This window comes from Thermobia domestica, chromosome 10, assembly GCF_964235325.1.
Source record: "Thermobia domestica chromosome 10, izTheDome1.hap1.1, whole genome shotgun sequence".
NCBI classification, from domain to species: Eukaryota; Metazoa; Arthropoda; class Insecta; order Zygentoma; family Lepismatidae; genus Thermobia; species Thermobia domestica.
In genome coordinates, this window is record NC_137463.1 from 135,922,838 (window position 1) to 135,944,400 (window position 21,563).

Genomic DNA, 21,563 nt, shown 5'->3' on the forward strand with positions numbered 1-21,563 from the left:
AGTAAAATAACAAAATAAAACAACAGTTACCTCCATGAGAAAATAATCTACTGCCAGTAGAATTAAATGCTAGGTCTTTGACTTCTCCGTTAACTTTCAACGTTCCCACCCATTCTTTGGTTCGTGTAGTAAGAAGATGGATATTACCAAACCTTCCACAAACAGCGATTAATCGCCCATCTGGTGATATCTCGAACTTCTGTTGGAAACAAAATAAAACGTTACAATTTCATCCCTCTTTTACAATGAAAGGATCTGTTGAAAAGATATGAATAAAAGTACACTATAACAAGAAGTACTAAAACCTACCCCAAAAGCTACAGGTTTCATAATCGCCGAATGTTTATTGGTTCAAATTCGCCAGTATCTATCTTATAGGCCAACTTATATGAAGTAAATTACACATTTTCGCAACAGTAAGCTTTGGAGGATCAAAATAAACAATAAACTAAACTCTACCATCTTTTCTCAAAATTCCAGATCTTTAGATGAATGTTCCGTGATTTACCAATTATAAAATATATGTAATCTCTAACACAAGAATAATTTTATATTCGAATTGACACATACCGATTCACAAAATATTAAGTCACATATTGTCAATTATTTCTGTTTTCATATCAATATTTTAAAAAGCGAAGCAACAGAACTATCTTAGATAGGAAAATACCATAATCATCATCTTATAGTGTTCATATGTGAATATGTCCATTATTGGGCAAAAGAATGCTTTGGAGAGTATACAAACCAAATTACTTACCGGAAAATAATGATAACATCAGACAATACTAAACCGGTACACCATAAAGTCAAGTCCAGATCAATACAAGAAGGCAAAGAAAAAATCTTACTTTGATAGTGTTCGATGTTATTGAATTTAATAGATGTTAAAATTCAGGACAAAGTAAGAAACCTATTTTTGTTTTGTCGAAACAAATTCCTGGCCGAGATACAGGCTGCAAAACATGTGCCTCGGGTGTCCTTTCTCACGTGCGAACTTCGGCAAACATTAAAATGCTGTGTATATATATTTTAAGATTATATTTTTGTGTTACAGTTTCAGCTATGTAACACAAATATATAATCTTAAAATATATATACTACTTTGGTCAATGAGTTTTATTAGCAATCTTGATTTTGATCAGTACCTTACAGCATTAGATGCGCTGAAAAGAACTTTTTTGAGTTGAAATGATTTATAAACAACTGAAAATTTTGTCTCACATTAAACCAGTTTCTGTTACCACATTGTCATACATTGGTTTAATGAAATCAAAATCTAATCCTATTTGACATGGTTTTAGTTTTACATATAGATAACTAACAAGACACAGCTTTCAAACATATTAAAGCTTCGAAAATATACATGCAGTCTCAAAACATATTACAGGTCCAAAGCACTACCACTTCTTTGCACTGCTTAGAACTGAAATTAGCAATTCACTGAACTAAAAATGTGCTCAACTACATCAATATCTTTATTTAATATTGACTGATGCCTGTTGAACCAATAAGAATTAAAACATTGCGAACTGGAACTCAGCACTGGTGTTGCTGTCTTGCAGGTGGAAATCTATATCCAGCAGGTTTATGTAGGAGCATAAAATTCACGATGATTTCATTTAACTCACGACTGACATCTATAATCTCTGCAAGCCACCAGTCACAGTCATACACACAGCCATAAACATCTCTCTTTGTACGTTGTAAATTTGAACATTTTCTTGTCGTTTTTGACATTGTAACGATTGAAAAATCGTTACATTTTTGTTAATATCTTCATTATGAAGTTACTCTTTTGCTTCTTTTTTTAAAAAGCAAGAAAGGTTAAAAAAATTGTTTTTGAAGAATTATTTTGTTGTACTTTGTTATATTGAATTGAGAATACTTTCATTGCAAAGATCGTTAAAAAAAGCTTTAAAATGATGTATATATGTCTATATGTTAACTTAGTAATATTTGTAATACGGTAGAGCATTTTTATATATATATATATACACATTCGCAACCACTTCAGTTTAGCGCAGTATTCTAGAGTGACGTATGTAATGAGTTGGGCTCTGCGCAGTAGCGAGAGTCTTGGTCTTATATATGCCATTCTGATCCGCTGCGCCTCATAACTTTTCGTAGTTTATTGAGCCAACACGGGTTGGACTTACGTAATCGACTTACATTACTTCGCGCCGAAAGCTGTTCTTTTTAGAAAAAGTAAAAAACGTGGTCGAAGTGTTCGATGTAGCTGTGCCTCGTATTATATTGTGAAGAGTGCCTTAATTATAACTGTGCGTCTAAGTGCTAAATTACTCAGAGTTTTAAAAGGCTTAATTTAAATTATGAGTCTAATTAAGTTCTCTAAAGTTGAATCAGTTTAAAAGTGATAAGGTTACTTGTATTTTCCGTGTTTCAAGTGTGTGAAGTGGTGTTAAAGAAGACGTATCTTGCAAGTGAATGAAATGAAATTAAAAAAGTCTAATTCTTAAAAAAAAAAAAAAAAAAGTCCGTATTAAACCCTTTTAAAGGCTGAAAAATACGTTAACTTCCTATGCAGTTATGTGAGAGACGGAACACGTGTAATGCGTCAGCGTGTCTAGTGCTTGTCTTGCTTTCGTTGTGTCTTTGGAGGTCGAGTGAGAAATTTAACTGGGCAACTATAAAAGAAAAAAAAAGTAAAACGTAAAATCAAGAGTTAAAATTACACCCTTAAATTGCATACTTTTGTGGTAACTAATATGAGAAGGATTTCTTTAATTTCTTTTTGTTTATTATTAAATTGTTGCTAATTAACGGTAATTTAAAATTTCTAATTAGTTCAGTTTTCGTTCACTTTGAAAAGAGTCAATTAAATTTTAAATCTAAACCATGTCTAATGACGTGATGATAGTTATTGGACGACTAAAGTAATTTAGTAAAAATGTTTAATTACCGTAATTACTGTAATTAAGATAGGGTTTAATTAATCTGGGTTTCCTTTCTTCAAGGTGTAATAGTTTCTCAAGAACTAAAGTAAATTATAGATAGGTATTTCCTACTGGGGAAATATTTTAATTATTTTACAGTGCTGTTACTGAAAACGTCATTAGTTAGCTAATTAACTAATTAATTGCTGTTAAATTCATTTACTGTTATTTCAGTTTTCTTGGATTTCTCGGCTAGGTTTCGAATGTAAATTTGAAATAAAATAAATAAAAATTTTGATTAAATTTTCGTCCGTCCGAATATTTTTTTTTTTTTTTTTTTAAATTTTTGAATTGAATGAAATACTCCGTGCACTGCACTGTATTGTATGGTATTATAATGGAACAGTCACTAAGACCCAAGAGGATCTGGAGAAGAGAATGGTAACTACCTCTGCTTTTCTGTAACTATTATTTCCTGCTGAGTTATGGTAAGTGTGAAGTATTAATACTAATTAAAAGTACAGTAGTTAGTTGAATAGTATCTTAGTAGCACGATCACTGCGCATATTCCTTAATTAAGAAATACAGAGAGAAATAGATAAATAGTTCAGGAAGTAAATTGTTAATAAATATACGAGGCTATTTTGAAAAGTCGCGATACCTGTTTGTTACAATGAGATAAATTAATTGACGTGGTTGTTACTTTTGCTGTTTTTGAATTATAGAATTCAATTTAACATTTAAATTTTGATAATTTGAGAGTTTTGATTGTGTTGTCTTCGTGATTGCCCTAAATTACTGTAAATGATCTCTGCCTTGCGAAATTTACTGAAATTGTTAGAGTAAAGGTTTTTCTATTAAATTTTTGACCACCACCTTCGAAATTAAGGATCTATTAAGAATTTGATGAAAGAATTTTGGAACTTAATTATTGTTATAATTGTTTTGAAGGAAATCTGAATTGCATTAAATATTTTAAAATTTTTTGGAATTTCTTTAAATAAAATCTATAACTCTAATCACCCACCTTCACTCACTTCGGTGTTAAGATTGTATGCTGGTGTCAATGATACCTAGTTGTAATTTACTTGCTTTAATAATATCTTTATTACAGGATTTGTCCAATCAGGTATGGTTAAGTCACTCGAGGTCACATTTAGTTTCCTTTTTAACTATTGTAGCTAATAGATACAGGAAACATTCTGACCGCGATACCGAGAATTGTGACAACATCCTGGTTGGATCAACGATTTTTTTTCTTCCTCTTCAAAGTTTGCCCATAATTCTTAAGTCCAGACGTGTCTCTTCTGAATTCCTTCCACAGGATTAGTTTAGTCGGACCATTTTTTTAGTAACAAGATGAGGGCTGTTGATGTGTATGACTTCACCACTCTTGTAAAATTTTCGGTATTCTGAATTGCATCTGTACTTGGGTTGGAAAGATTATGTTTTGTAGTGTGGTACTTCAGCACATCCCCTACACCATGCAAGGCTCCTTCGTACGACCAGCAGCACTGTATACCTATGCCACTGGCACAAGCAATTCCGTCAATTCAAATAGTTAGGAACAATTTTTGAAGTGACTTGGGGCACTATCAGAAATAATGAAGATCTTTTGTGCCTGTGATTGCAGCTGCCATCTCCATTGAAGAATTTTGTATATTGCCAAAATGCATGTGCTAACTCATGTCCTCTGTCATCACTTACAACTGCAACATCTTTGATATTGTCTTGAAAATACGTGACCTCTGTAAAAATTGAAACTTGGTCATTACTCCAGTGATATTCTTGTACTTCTAGTGGCAAAATCACATTACCAGTTCTCAGCAAAACCACAAAGAAGCACTAAACAAATTGTGCAACCTCTACATCCCCCTTCCGACAAGATTTTACTGGGATCAAACCAGCGTCTCAAGAAAATATATCATTTTCACCCACATTTCTCTACTGAAACGGGAAATTGTTGAAATGCTACTTTCGATTTCCTTATGGATTTCAATAGGGCAGAAACGGTAAGACATAACGAGAACCAGTTTTCTGCAATCAACTAATCGTCCTAAGAGTATGTTCCATTCCGACTTGATTCCTCTGATACAAACGGAAGTTGTAGAGATCTACAACCACTTATGATGTAAATATTGCTCTTAATATAGTAAAAGTGGTGAGAGCAAGAAATGGCTATGAGATGGCTTCACCGTCCCAAAAATGAATTTACTGTCTGATCTTATTCTTGTTAGACAGTAAACTCATTCTTGGGAGTTATAGATCTACTATGACCAGTTTCAATGTTGAGTGCGCATAGCATAGTTTGGAAGTCTATCACAGTTTCATAATGTAAAATGATACTCACTTGTTTCATTTGTATTTAATCTTTTTTAGCTTTATCACAGCCTCGGTTCAACTTTTTATAGAACTGGTTTCGTTTATATTCTATCAGCTTGCAGAGCTTATGTTCGATTTATAATTTTAGAAACTGTATTTTTTATCTCTTTTTTTACGGTAGAAGCAGCGTGTACCGAACATTAGCGTCGTCGCTGAGCCTTAATTAAACCCCGATCAATCAAACAGCAATTATAGACATCTTTGTTGAGAAACAATATTATACTTAGTACTACATTTAGAAATTTTCTTGCTTCTATTTCTTAAATTAAATCAACTAATACTGCAGTTATTACCAATACACTTATTTATATGAAATATGAACATATACCGAAGTTTTAGGACAACTTCGAAGAAACACACCCGCAAAAATATACTAGCCTTATGAATTTCATCATAAATGACTTATGCTATACTGTTTGGTTATCAACTATTTATTTGTGGAATATAAACAAAATCCCTGGAACAGTTTTTGAGAAAATTGTCCGGAACAACTTATTCACATAAATAAATTACGCTTTGTTGATAATTGTAGATACGGATTATTGGGTTTTAATGAAATATGATTAAAATTACCTGTAACATGTTTGAGAAAATTGTGCGAAAAATTCCACTTCCAGGAGTAAACTATCCCTCGTGTTTCTTCTTTATGTAAAACTAGCAGCGTTCACCCCGCTTCGCTGCGGTCACCCCGGAACGCAATAAACTTTGTTACTTAGATAATTTTTACTTTTTCGCTTTCAAGTGATATGATAAAAACCATAGAAGATTGCACTAATGTTAACATTATATCGCCTGTCATTTATGTTAACCCGCCCCGCTTCGCTGCGGTCACCCCAACCCGCCCCGCTTCGCTGCGGTCATCCCGGAACGCAATAAACTTTGTTACTTAGATAATTTTTACTTTTTCGCTTTCAAGTGATTTATAGCGCCTGTCAGTTATGTTAACCCGCCGAGTCACAGGGTCATGCGGGTTGCATATAAATACGTTTATTTTTATACCTATGATGAACTAATAACAAAGGATTTGTACGTATGGACACCTGAATGGTCAATTATCTCAAGACACTGGTAATTGAAAATTAAAGTGATATGATAAAAACCATCTAGGGTCCACATCCTAACAACCCCCCAAAAATGAAAGAAATCGCTTCAGCCGTATTAGCGTGATGAGCGGACAAAGGATTTTTTGTACGTATTGACACCTGATTGGTCAATTATCTCAAGACACTGGTAATTGAAAATTAAAGTGATATGATAAAAACCATCTAGGGTCCAAATCCTAACAACCCCCCAAAAATGAAAGAAATCGGTTCAGCCGTATTAGCGTGATGAGCGGACAAAGGATTTTGTGCGTTCTCTTTTATCTTTATGTAAAATTACTTTCACCACATCGTAGTGTTAGTAATATGTATTTATGAAATACGAGCAAAATCGACTGAGTCATTTTTGAGAAAATCATCTGGGAAGGCTCTCACTGGAAAAATAAACTACCCTTTGTGGATTTTTCCGTTGACTTAGTCACTGATTCACACAACAAATCTCCGAAATTATTAGCGAAGTTTCTCGAAATTTTGTATAAACGTTTCTTGCACTCTAGGCTGTACATACGATGAGATTTTTAGAAATGCAGCCACAAGAAAAACAGAGCATGAATGATTTTTTTTTTTTTTTTTTTTTTTTTTTTTTTAACTATTAAACGTAGAATCTGAAATCTTGTATAAACGTTATCCTTACAGCCTTGACTTCAATGAGACAGGATTTCTTGAGATAATGGGATTTGGTGGTTTTTTCGACATTTGTCATATCTCCGACACTATCAGGTGTAGAATCTTGAAACTTTGTACGAATGATGTTCTTGTATTTTAAGCTGCAGACATAGACATTTTTTTGAAATGAGGCTCCTAAAGGAGGATAAGGGGGCTTGCCGTTCGCCAGAACTCCAAAACAATTAGGCGTACAACCTTGAAATCTACTTATCTATCTATCCATCCATCCATCCATCCATTCACTCACTTGAGGTCCCTCGTGGCTCGTGACTAGTGTTCACGCCTTTGGTGTGGGAGATCTGGGTTCGATTACTGGCGGGAGCTCATATGGTTCGGATCCCACGTTAAGCTGTATTTCCACGGCTCATATAGTCTAGCTGCTGAAAGAGACGCTAAATTCAAAATCAAACCAAATCAAATCAAACCTTGGCTCACTTCTAATTCACTCAACAGGTATCCGAAAAAAACTACGCATAGAACCTTGAAATTTTGTGGAAATGTTCCCTTCGCACCTAGGCTGTCGAGAAGATTGGATTTAGTGAAATACGTAATATGAGGGGGATTAGGGGGGAGGGGTTAGTAAATAACTATTAGACGTAGAACGTTCATTTTTGTCAAGTACTTTATATATTTATTTGAGGGGGGGGGGGGGCAGATTTACCGAACTACAAGGCGTAGAATCTTGAATTTTTGTATAAATATTCACCTTGCACCCTATAAATAAGACGAGGTTTTGGAAATTGCATATTCTAATAATAAGACGGAGTTTTCAGAATTGCATATCCCACGGGGCTATAGGAGCTTAAAGAGTTTGTGTGTGTGTGTGTTTGGCGTTTACCTGATTTCTGGAACTGTTGGTGTAGAACCTTGAAATTTTGTACAATTATTCTCCTTGCATCCTAGGCGGTAAATAAGTGTCTGGAATTGCTGTTCTAAGGAGGATTGAAGTGTTGAAGGATATTTCGTTATTCGCCAAATGTCCGAAATTATTAAAATGTCTAATCTTGAAATATTGTATAAATGTTCTTCTCGCACAATAAATTGTAAGGAGGTATGTGGGCTTAGAAAGTTTTTTCGTGTTTTTTTTATTATTATTATTATTTATTTATTTATTTGTATTCAATATTGAAGACGAAGAGGAATGAAACACAAAAAGAAGAAGAAGTGAAAAATATTATCCGCAGTAATACATGAGATATAGGCTACGCTAGTAAAATACATCCCCAAGAGTACTTGCACCTTTTTTTTTATTACTTATTTTATACTTTTTAAAAGAGATGACTAACCCCATATTATAGGGTATTAATATACGTAACACCTCGCCTGAGTTGCTTTTAAGAAAATCATCCAGAAAGAACCAACAATTGAGATTAAACTACTTCTGAATTTTTCCTAGAAAAACGACATATACCATATTATAGGATTGTTAATGGAATATTGATTTATGAAATATGAACAAATTCATAAGAGTCGTTTTCAATAATAGTGGAAATTTTGATTTCCACCCTTCAGTAAATTTCCTTCATTTTTATAGGTAGAAAGAAAATTCGGAAACCTCCCATGTAGAACTTTACAAAAACACTAAATTTGTAATTTGCTCTCCATATGTTAAACGTTATGGCCTTTAGGTAAATTATGTATTTAAATCACGACTGTCAGGCTTCCAAAGATTTACTTTCATTTTCGAGGTACAATATAAGTAAAGAAAGCATCTGATCGTGAAAATATCGAATTCAAGATTTGAACTTTTCTACACTTCTCATAGGCTTTGCATGCCGACAGAACAACTTTTTTCTATGTATGTTTATTCGTTTTGTTTTGGGATTTCAAAATTTTATTTTGGGATTACCTATTCAAAACTTTCTGAAATAAAACTAAACTAATTTTTCATTACCGAGCACGAAATAAATAATATACATTCCGTGGACGGACAGTAAAAATAACATTCCGTTTAAGATTAAGAACTTTGATCGTATATGACAAATATTCCATTAGACTTTATTCGTCTTAATTTTTCCATGTCTTACCTTCATATTAGTTTGCTCCAAACTCTCGCTCCATGGCACCCGTACAACTTTACCAGACATCATATCATAAGAAAAGTAATGTCCATGATGCTGTGAACCAACAATGAAGTGTTCGCCGTCACGAGTAAAATGTGCGCAACTGACTGGAAACCTTTCAAATTGCACTGAATGGAGTTTTGTATTTTTCTTACCATCTATCTGTAAAAACATTAAAAATAACTTCAAAACCACATTCAGGCCGCTTTTAACATATTGAACTAACGTATCAGTTGCAATTAAATTTGCAAATTGCCTGCACACTAGCACCATCTATTGGCATCATGTAGGCAGGACAGGTAGAAAAACCTATTAATTAGCGACTTGTACTAGCAGGAATTAGCACAAAAGTACAGACAGTTCGAGGAATTCTTGTATTCTAAGGATTAACAAATGAACTAGTAGTAAAACGATATGTTCGTTATAATTCACTGTGGAATTGATAACCTACTGTTTAGCTATGCTTTTCTTTCAGGTTGTTTAAAAAGCAATGAGACTTTGGAGATCAAAATTGCAATACATTTATTGTGAATTGAAAGTAACATTAAGAAATTCCATATGCACCATTTTGTTCGAAGGTACCTTCTGCCACCTTTCCCCAAACGCCACAATCCCGCCATAAAACTTCTATACTTTCTGATCAAAAAACTGAGATATGGTTTTCACAGGCCTCTTCTGAAACTGATCTAACACCATTCAGGAAGTTCTGAGAGACTGAAACAAATTATAGTTTCGCATAGTCAGGTCCGGGCTATACGGTGAATGCAGTAAAACCTTCCACACATGTTCTCTCAATTTCTTACAGGTTATTCCAGATGAATGCGGTCTGGTGTGGTCAGCGTGATATACGACACACACTTTCTGTTGACTAGCTCCATTTTTTTTTTTTTTTTTTTTTTTTTTTAATTGTTAGGTGCGCTCGCGCTAACTGACAATAGACCTAAGCTAAGTCTATTGTTCTGCCGAGTGCAGCAGCTCGTGATGCACAATGTTCTCCCAACGCCACCAAACGTACAGCATAACCTTCCTGAGCTTCAGTGTGATTTTTGCGACAGATTGTAGAGCTTCTCGACTCGACCACGATCTTTTCTTTTCGGCACATTGTTGTCGTATGTTATCTATTTTCATCAATCGTAACCTATCACTTCAGAAATTGTTCGAGTTCATTACGTTCAGTAGAGATTCGCTGATAGAAATTAAACTGAGTATGGGTTGGATCCAACTTTATGAGTTGGATCATGTGACACTTGAACATTCGAGCTTCTATTTCTAGCCAGCTCTCTCTAATGATTTACTACTGTTTGGTGATAGATATTCAGGCCATTCACGATGTCATGACTGTTTACAAGCCGGTCTTGTTCGTCTTTTGCTGTAATTGGTCGCCCACTGCGAGGAGCATTTACAACATCGAAATTTCCAGATCGAATTCGACTCAACCATTTTCTGGCTGTTGCTTTTGACATTGTAACTTATCAATAAACAGCATGAATTTCTTCAGGGGCCTACGCAGCATCTGAGCCTTTATCAAAATAAAATTGTAGAATGTAGCGTAGTATTGCGGAAGGTTAACTCATCTTCAAGGCGCAGTACAGTATCATAAGTCTGATTATAGTTCGAACACTTCTCGCACGTCTACTAGCTTCAACTGTTAGCTTTCGAATGATATTAAACCTGACCCGTTGGACTCATATACCTTGAGATTTGGGACACTAACACCATCTCGTGCACAAAAGACTCACTACTTTTAGACTATCTAATACATTCCGTTCTTCAAATAATTATAATAAAAAGACATGGAATACATTATTACGATAATTCAGAAAGGATCGATAACACTGGTTCCTTCCGGAAAGGAATCACCATTCGATACATGAATCTGCAAATTAACTTGACTTTAATATCAGTGACAACAAAGACATTCATATAATGTCAACTCTAATAAGCGAACAATAAAGAACGCAATCAGAAGAAAGAAGAAAAGCAACTGGAAGTAAAGTTATATATAATAATTTATATAACAGATTACTCACCTACTAATGTTCCTGTAATTTTTTCTTATATATTTTAAAGATGAAATTTTCGTAACAGTTTTAAAATACCATTGTTGATACAATTATGTAAAGACTCTATTGTGAAAAAAGGGGTTAAAGCCGTTGTGTCCTTGAGGAAGAGTGTCACAAGTGTAACACTCGAAATATTAGAAGAAAAACTGAAGGAATATTAATAGGTGAATAATTCGTTATATTATAACGTGTTCCACACGCACCATAAAATGACACTTTAGTTACCTGAAATAATGACGCAACACCAGAAAGACCTGCCACTAATGCTACTGAAGATTTAGGATGAAATTCCACTGCTTTGATCACTGCTCCTTCTGTATGGGTTTCAGAGTTTATATCTCGAAGTTTTCTATAGTCCAAAATACCTTTATTCAAACTACCCGATGACTTTCGAAGGAAATCTCCACAGTGCTAAAATCAAAAGCCAAACTAGTAGAATTAACAACACTACACTATATCAATAAATGGAGGAAACAACCAATTTCTAACACCCCAATTCCTTTATAGGTGTGAATTCAATGATACGCAACGAATAAAAAAAAATGCACAACTGGACTGGAACTCGAACCCGGGATCTTCACCGTTCCGTACCAATGCGTTAAACACAACGCTACCCAGCCCACTCCCTGAACAGTTAAAGATTCCCTTACTTTTGAAGTTAGTGTTCGTTCACTCAGACAACATGGTCTGTACAACAACTTCTGTTATGCTTAGGCAATCCAGTGTCCACATTCAGAACACCTCTAACGGTTGTATTATACATCATTGTTCAGAGGCCGGACTAGGAAGTGCAGTGGTTAACGCATCGGCACGGTACGCAGAAAATCCTGCGTATGAGTCCCAATACAGTCACGCATTGTTTCACTATACTACATTACTTTATGATTACTCATTTAAATATTTAATTTTATACTACTGTTCTAATTTGTTTGAATTTGTGTAGGGCGATTTAAACAAAATATAAACCTTCGGTCAACAACATATTTGCATGAAACTTCTTACTGCAATAATGTCCAATGAGTTTCATTCTTCTCTTCTCAACTACCTTGATCAATTGTCTTTCTGTCTGTACCTCTCTTAGTACATCTCCTTGCTGTCAAACTAATTTTCGTAAACCTATTCCACAACCACATCTCAGTTCCTTCAAGTTTACTTTTATCCTAAAATTCATATCTTGAATCCATATGCTAACATACTGCATACTGTTTGCTTTACTAATGCTACAATTCTCGTGGTTTCTGAAAATAATCTATTTTCTTTCTCAATTTCACTGCCAAGGAGTGAAACTGTTTTACTTGTAGTATCTTCCCACTGCTTACACAGTTATAAACGATATAAGCTTTTGATCGTGCAAAGGCATTATAGTCATTAGTGCTTTAATTCTACTCAATCTTTGGTACTTTTGTAACAAAATATTTTATCAGAGCTTTAGTTCTTGTTGTATTGATCATGTGAAAGGTCAGGAAATCCGACCTGTTTGTCCTACAGTGAATTGCAGCGTGTCAAATGTTAGTGTCCTGTATAGTACATAAGCAGTAATCTGTGAGAAGATGAAATAATAGTAAAAAAGTGAGAAAACCACCCTGAAAATTCGATTATGAAAAGTGTTGAGACAAACATATCGTTAGAAGGCAGCAACACAGTGTACGTAAATAAATACAGAAAGAAACAGAATCTATGGGAGAGAAAATAACCCAATCATGAGCTCCGGTATGGATAGAACAAAATAATATCAGGATTTTAAATATATATATATATTTGGTCTAGGAATTAATTCGTGCGGTTTTACAAAAGATGGCGTAACTAGCTTATTGTCCCATAGTTTCGTTGATCCAAACATGCGTTGAAAACTACTGTCATTGAGCATCTTGTTTAGTATATGTCAGTTGCTTGAAGCGGAAACAACATCATTTTTTCTTCAACTGAAAATGGCGCATTTTGTGCCTGATAAAGCGTTTTTGCGGGGAGTTATTCTTCATTGCTTTAACATGAAGAAAAGTGCTACCGCAAGTCATCATATTTTAGTGGAAGTGTTTGGTGACCATGCTCTAGCTGAGCGAACGTGTCAGAAGTGGTTTGCACGGTTTAAAGGTGGTGATTTCAGCTTGGAAGACCAAAAGCAATTTGGACAGCCAAAAGAATTTGAAGATGAAGAATTGAGAGCATTGCTTGATCAGGATTCGTGTCAAACGCAGGACGAACTTGCAGAAGCATTTGGAGTTGAGCAAACAACAGTTTCCAAACGTCTCAAAGCCATAGGAATGATTCAAAAGATGTCTTATTGGGTTTCACATGAATTGAAAAGAAAGACGTTGAAAGAAGAAAAACCGTTTGCGAATTGCTGCTTCAAAGACAGAAAAGGAAGGGATTTTTGCATCGAATTGTAACTGGTGATGAGAAGTGGATTCATTACGAGAATCCTAAACGAAAAAAGGCCTGGGTGAAGCAAGGTGAACCAGGTCCTTCACAACCGAAACGAGATATTCATTGTGCAAAGGTTATGCTGTATATATGGTGGGATTTGAAACGTGTGGTGTACTATGAACTTCTGAAACTTGGTGAAACTATTAATGGACACCGCTATCGACAATTAATGCGTTTGAAGCAAGCTCTGGCCTGAAAACGACCAGAATGGAATAACAGGCATAATAAACTTATTTATCAAGATGATAACGCTCGACCACATGTCGCAAAACCGGTCAAAACCTATTTGGAAAATGTCGGATGGAAAGTGTTACTCCACCCGCGATATTCACCAGACACTGCTCCGTCTGACTACTACTTGATCGATTGCATGAATAACGATTTGATTGGACAGCGGTTCACTTTTTCAGAAAATATCGAAAAATGGATCTTTGATTAGATTGCGTCAAAAGATGAGGAATTCTTTCGACACGGAATCCGTAAATTGCCTGAAAGATGGGAGAAAGTAGTGGCTAGCGATGGACAATATTTTTGTTAACGTATTCATTTACTTTGTTTTTGAAATAAAGCTTCAATTTTTATTAAAAACCGCACGAATTAATTCCTAGACCAAATATATATATATATATATATATATATATATATGTCTGTATGTGTGTACTTAAATGTATGTATGTATACGTGTATCAAATGTATTACTGACAAGAAAATAAGTAAAAGAAATTGAAGACTCGCTGTAGAAAACAATAAGTGCCATAAACAATAGTTACTGTACGAGTTGAGACAAAAGACAGTAAATTGTGCCTAAGCTTCACAAATAGAAGATACTATTGCTTAGAAATACAACCTAGCATGTAACAAAGTATGAAAATCTAAGTAAGGAATAAACGTATTAAAAAAATAAAATAAGTGAAACAATTTCAAGGTGCCACTTACATTGTTTTCTACAGTGAGTCTCCAATTAAGAAACCAGACAGAGTAAACTCCAGTCTGATGTTAAATACAAGGATCGAGACTAAGTTTAGTAGTCTCACTTAAGCGTGAGGAAGAAAATGTGGAAATGAGAGAGAGGAAGAAAAAAAGAAACGAGAGAGACTACCTGCAAAGACAGAGTAACACTGACTGCCTGAAGACACTAAGCAAAGCGTAATGGTAGTAGAGAATGGAGTTTTTTTTTATTTATTTTCTTTTTTCTTTTTAATTTCTTATTGCTCACTTTTAGCAATTTTACAAGTATTTTATTTCAAATTTTTAGTAATCGACTTGGTTCATTTTCCTGAATGCAACTAATGATATATCATCTGCAAATTGGCTAAAGTGAATTTGTTTACTAATAATTTTCATTCATTTAGTTGTTTTCATTAAAGATATTGTCTCTTCTATGAATAAATTTAAATGAAAAAGGTGATGAAAGCCAACCTATTTAAATCTCCTCATTTTTGTTCTTTCCGGCTATCACTAATTTTTATCTCTGTACTTTCTCCTTGATAGAGATCAGAACTAATCTTGTGATCCTCCAGTCAAGTCTGCCCAGCGCACTGCCAGTAGTCAACATTATCGAAGTTCTTTCTTTTTTTCTAAATCAATGCATGCCACCTAAGATTTCCTGTTAAGCTCTAGTTTTCTTTCAAGGATAAACATAGTACAAGTACTGTTTCTCGAGTGTCTTTTCAGCGATCTTCCATAATCTAGTATTAGAATACATGCTGTTGAAGTACGAGGTCCCAGGTTCGATTCTAGGTGGGAGAGCATCTAACACATTACTTTTCTTGGGCATTGCAATTGTTTCTTTTAGTATAAACCAACAGGGATACCTTTCTCATAGGATTTGGATACCGAAATTACATATATTTTTTAGTCTGTCACCACTATTTTATAGGAGTTCTGCAGGAGAGTCATCTATGCCTTCTTTAGAACATTGTTCCACTGCTCCTGGTAGTCTCGTATCAGCGTCAATTAAAGTTTCCTCCTATTTCTTTCTCTCTTTATCATTAATTATAGTTATACTTCTTCAATGTATATTCTTTCTACATTTTTTTTAGACAACATTCGAAGAGAAAAAAAAAATAGTTCTCGAACTACAAAGTGGCACAAGAATATTTTGCACACACAAAATATATTTAATGTTTCCATTTCTATTTTATTGTCCAAGATACAAGGTAAAAAAAAAAAAAAAAAAAAAAAAATGTCGCTCGCGACCGTCAGAAACAAATATACAGCGCATGGTACTCAGCGTTAAACCTTTAATCCCAATACAGCTATTTCGTCATTCGTGAGCAGGACCGGCGGAAGGCTTGAGCGAGACGAGCAACTGCACTGAGCGCCAAATTTTGGGAGATGGATTTTAGAGCTCAAATTCATTATTCTGGTTACGCTCGCATAATTATAGGTTTTGCTTCCGAACAGTAGCTGAGAATTAAATAATTCTTGTACAAATTCCTTAGCATCCTTTGTTACTATCTTGTATCATCTTGCAACCAATCTGGATTTGTTGTTAAATTCACTACAACAATTTTCCGTTCTTGATAAATCCATACGACTAACTATTGTCGGTGCAGAATGGCACTGTGCAATTACATTTTATCTGTTTCTGAAAATTTTAGCAAATTCAGTAGTCTGTGTTAACTGTCCTAATCGCAGGCTAGCTCTCATATTAGCGAGCTTATACAGTGTATGTCTCCTTTCAATACACAATAAAAAAATAAGTAGTTACGATAAAAGATAAGTATCCTGTAAATGTTTCTTTCTTAAAAAAAAAAAAAAAAAAAAAAAATCTTTGTAATCTGTTTCAAGGTCCGGTCGCTACCCGACGGTTCTGATAGAAAAGTGTCTCTTTGTGAATTTCATATATAAAGGATATCATTTCGGAGTTAATTTCTATTTTATTTTATTTCTCTCTGTTAACGCTGGAAATAAAACTGTCTTCGAACAAGAACAAACTTCAACTTAGAGCCCCTGACAATCTTATCCGTTGTGATGACGCTGTTTCACACTGTCTCGTCTCGCTCTGTGTCATAAACAAAATAGTTAATAATAACCAGCTGGACTGTAGAAATAAAAGTAAAGGAAAGTGACAAGCTTAGATTGAACACGGATTTGTGAATTACAAATCTGACCTTATGCTGCTAAAACTTTGCACACACAATACTGCCATCTCATGACGGTACTCATTACGGACATAAGCCAATTAATTCCGTGAGTGTACACCTACCCTATGTGATGTACCTTGAAGTCGTAAGTATTTCCTAGAAAACCTGGAAGAGTTCGACAAATTCACCACACGTCTGACTGCTATCCTCCTCTATTGCTGTTTTCAGGGCCTCGTCATTGAGCACCTGTGGTAGCTCACTACGGGATTCTATGACAGTGTCTCCCCCGTCATTAAAAGCATTTAATTCTCATACCATTATGGAATGAGGCCATGTTTGGTAGCCTACGAGTTTTGTCCGAGTCACTGGAAACTCAGTATATCATCAGTATTGTGCTGCAAATCAACTGCTGTGGGCGTGGCTTTCTCACGCTCTTAAGACAAAGAAGAAAGGTGTTACGTAGTATGTTCGAGAAATAGTTCATCTTTATCCTTAATCATTACAAGACATACTGACATCTTATGCACTAAAATTTCATTAATAAGTAATGGTTTTAACACCGCACAGTAGGTGTATTGGATTGTGTTAATTACTTTTATTGCAAATCTAGTATGATGGTGCAAATTTTAGTGCTGGCGTAATATTACATACGCGTGCCAAACGACAGTCAGTCACAGTAACCATTTATTACAAGTAATAACTATATTTGCGACTCATTAATTAATATTGTTTTAAATGTGTTAATTTTTAACATTGTAGTGCAGAACATTATCATAATTACCTGAGATATGTGGCAATATTAAAAATTAACACATTTAAAAAATCGATGTAAAGGAGAGTGACAAGTTCGAACTGTGCTATTTAGAACCAGAAAATGTAAATATTCTAAAAGAAAATGGAAAAAGCTTATCTACCCATTGGAATGTCGATGTGGCATCATACTGTAGGATGCTGATAATCTCCGTAAAGAAAAATCAAGAACCATCGGAAAATTATTAATAACGAAATATTTCAGTGTATAATTTGTTTCAGTGTAGAAAGTCTGATGTCACTTGTGTTGTATTCACAATTGGCTATGCAGTCGTTTATGGGCATAGCTTTACCTTGTGCATACTGTATTCAACGCCTATAATGTGGGAAGCAGTATGTTCTAAGAAGAATCCCTTCCCTCTTTCTTTTGAGTGGTATCACATCAAGATAAGTGAATTAGTGAAGTGTTAGTGTGAATGTTCAGTCTATATTGAGCTTTAGTAATTTAGTGATCGTGCGTGCTCGAAATCATCTTCTTATGGGCTATGAAGTATTAATAAAATATTAATATCAGAAAAATATCCACAATTTCAATATATATAGTTTTGAGAAAGTGACCTTATTTTATAATATGATATACGATAAGTGTTTGTAATACACACGTAGTAAGTAACACTGCTTCATTGAAATGATAGTTGATGAATACCTGAGGCAACTACATTACAATGAAATAAAATTTTATTGTTTTCTTGAATTATTTAACACTTGTGCATGTAAAATCTAAATTGCATGTTAGTATAAGTTAGTATTTTGTGATTGCGTTTATATGAAGAATGCGCTTGTCCGAACAAAATGTCATAATGAATGTTTTGTACTGACATAAACATGCAGTGACTTCGTACTGTCACTGAATGGAAAGCGTTGTTATCTGACGCATGTCCAGGGTTCGAATCACACATTTCCAATTTCTCACCGGTACAGATGTACTTTGAACTGGTCAACTTGTGGTAGATACCCTTACGCTTTATGAGACAACTGCATACCGAACCATACAACTCTAACGATGACATCAGAATATGAGACAAGATTCGAGCTTATGAAAAATAATTAATCTTAATAATATAAAAAAGGCTGCTCGTGCAGGAACGAACTCAGGAATAACAGGAAATCTTTAAATTCCCATTACAACTCATCAGACAGGCTTAGATCTCCCTGCCTGAACTTCCGGAACAGGTGCCTGGCAATGTGTTCGTTCACGGCATCCTCCCCACTTACCTGATGCATTTGATGACTTGATGCGGCTGCTGATCGGCCCAGTTAAAAGCTTAGAAAACAAGCAATCGCGAACAAACTGCTTCTATACCTCCGTTTCTCTTCGACAATGGACGAGCTATGATTGCTGTGTGCGCACAACGTGCCTGTATTGGCATAGGATTGTAGTCACACTAACCTCCATCGCTCCTCCGGCGCGTAAGTCACTCCATTTTCTCTCTGTGAGCGCTTCATTAAATGAAATGTTAAAGTGGCAAGAACTTTTACATTACCTTGTAACATTAACTTCAAGTTTGAATTTACGCAACCTACAACAACTCAAAGGACGAAATGTATATAATTCAGGTGCAGACACGGTGAATAGATAGCGTGGTTGGTTGGTTAGTTTGGGGTTTACAGCAGGGTTGGGCCCACCTGAAAAAACTCACTTGGGTTTTTGACCTTTCTGGTAGTATATTATTGGTACAACTAAGATGGTCACATTGAAAGTTATTTTTATCAGATTTTGAACTTTCTTTGGGCGAATTATATGCTTTCATTTTAAGGTAATCAACAACATTCAACATAAGACCTTTATAAAGTTCTGAATGAATGAATTAAAAAACAGCTTGAGATAATTATAGAACAAATTAATGTGTGGATTATGCTTATAGCCTATTTGAAGTAAAATAAGCAATTCTGTATTTTAGAAAATACTTTCCGTGAATAGTCTGCTTCCTGACTCTGCGCCGCCGAGGAACATTATCTCTCATACGTTAACAGATTTAAGATCATAGGTGCCAGTACTAACAGTAAATATGTAAATACATTAGATCGATTCCTTTTCAAATCGTCCAGGCAAACCACAATTGGTCCCCATCATAGTCTCAGATTTCATTAATTTTTTTTATATGGGATCTACATGCAATATTATTAGTCCTTTATATTTTCAAGAGACCTTATGGAGTAGATTTCGATGCTAGAAGCAGATGGTTGATATTGCTCATGAGGACAGAAAAAAAATGTTTGAAGTTACCAAAAAATTCACCAAAGTTGGCAACATTGCGAGTGAATTGCGCGATTCCCATTGGACCAATAGACGAATTTTGGCCCTCCACCGAAACATACAACTTTATACTCTTCCTGCTATTGCGAATACGTTACTAAGTACACTCGTTTCCCTACAACAAAACTCTTAATTTGACATGTTTTTCAGTTTTTCGAGCAATCCGAGAGGAGGGCAGCCATTTTGGAAGGCTGTATATCGAAGGAAAATTTTTTTCAGCAAAAAGAAAAGATATGAGTCTATTAATTTTGTATGTAGTTTCTTATTTTAAAAAATGAACTAAATCTGAGACAGTCGTGTGGACCACCCTGGACGATTTGAAATGGAATCACTCATTAGTAAAACTATTAGCATTATTTCTTACCTTTTACGGTAACAAAAGTATTCAGTAAAATTTGGTTTTCCAACAACAGTTCAGTTCAGTCATTTGTTGCTACCCTTCAACTAAGCATTCTGTAGATTCAACACCAGCAATAGCGTAAAAACTCTTGTCAAAATTAAGGAACTTAATGCTCGGAGCTCCCAAGACTACGTAACGCTTACTATTTTAAGTGCTGAATTCAAACTTCAGTATTAATGGAAATTTCGATGTACAGTAAAGCAAGCTGCATTTTCAAAAAAAATCCGTCGTGAAAGAAATGTTCGGGAAATTCCCGCAATTGAACCCACAAGGCATCGAAAGCGAATACTTCAACAATAAAACGCTAGAAGATATTTAGTTTCATTTGACATTTTGAAACATTTATTTTAATACAATATGAATTATAGGTCTATCTTTGTTAATTGTTTTAAATTAATTTTCAGCATCGAAAGTGAACTTCAACAATAAAACCATTTATTTTACGTTGAAAAATATTTATTCATATAAGACATTTGATGAATTATGTCTTAAATTAATATAGCTGTTTGGTATTCATATTTGGCGAACGTCACAGGGTCCTGGGATGACTCGATCTACATTTGTTAGTTTGTGTGCCTGTACCACACAGTGTTCAACTTTTGGTCTTTTAAATTTCAGGATACAAGCTGGAGAGACTAAATTTTCTGTATAGATTTTTTCGGCATACCAACGTAAAATTACAAAATGGCGCGCTTTCTTTCTGTTTTTTCTTTTTCTTTCTTTCTTTTTCTTTTTTTTTCTAAAGTAGCGGATATCCACGCTACAAAGGGCAGTTTTCCGTCTTTCAAGTTAAAATTTTCAAAGCAGAAGACGAGAGATTAAATTAGCTGTATATATATTTTGGCGGCATAACATTTTAAAATGGCGGCCATTATTCAGAATAGCAGGTATTCATGCTAAAGGGTGCAATTTTCGGACTTTTTAGGTTGAAATTTTGAGGGTAGAAGCACAAGACATTCTAAATTTGCTTTATAGATTTTTTTTGGCTATCCAATATAAAATTTCAAAATGGCGGCCATTTTTTCAAAACAGCAGTGAATAGAAAGTTGTTGCAAGTTGTGACAATGACAATCTTGAAATGTAAATCATATTTTAACATTTTTACCCCAAAGACATTGAAATATTTCGAAAAACCCCAATTAAACCCGAAAATACCCGACAAAATACACAAGGGCCCAGGTGGGTTGCGTTTTTTCAAAAAATACCCGGGTGTTTTCAAACCCTGGTTACAGTCTTTTTTTTAGCACCGAGATTATGAGACATGAACCTACTCTTAACCTATGAGTCATAGTACTCTATGTGGTAAAGGCACTTCCTTAACTGTGATATCTGTTCAGGAAAGCAAAATTAAACTGTAGCCAATGGTGCTTTAAACTTTAAGTTCGTAAAATTATTTTCGTATGTTATAGTCA

At 34.7% G+C, this 21,563-nt stretch overlaps 1 protein-coding gene across 3 annotated transcripts in view; it reads right to left on the bottom strand.

Moving 5' to 3' along the window:
• The window catches only part of wcd (U3 small nucleolar RNA-associated protein 18 homolog wicked), a 108,121-nt gene that overhangs the window by 67,899 nt on the left and 18,659 nt on the right, over window positions 1-21,563 (bottom strand). For 2 of the 3 annotated variants that reach the window (XM_081728593.1, XM_081728592.1), the window contains exons 4-6: window positions 11,397-11,582; window positions 9,073-9,270; window positions 31-199 (exon numbers count right to left, since the gene is read on the bottom strand). In XM_081728593.1, the coding sequence (XP_081584719.1) occupies window positions 31-199; window positions 9,073-9,270; window positions 11,397-11,582 (553 nt within the window). The remainder of the gene's footprint in view (window positions 1-30; window positions 200-9,072; window positions 9,271-11,396; window positions 11,583-21,563) is intronic. The other variant, XM_081728594.1, reaches the window with a different exon arrangement.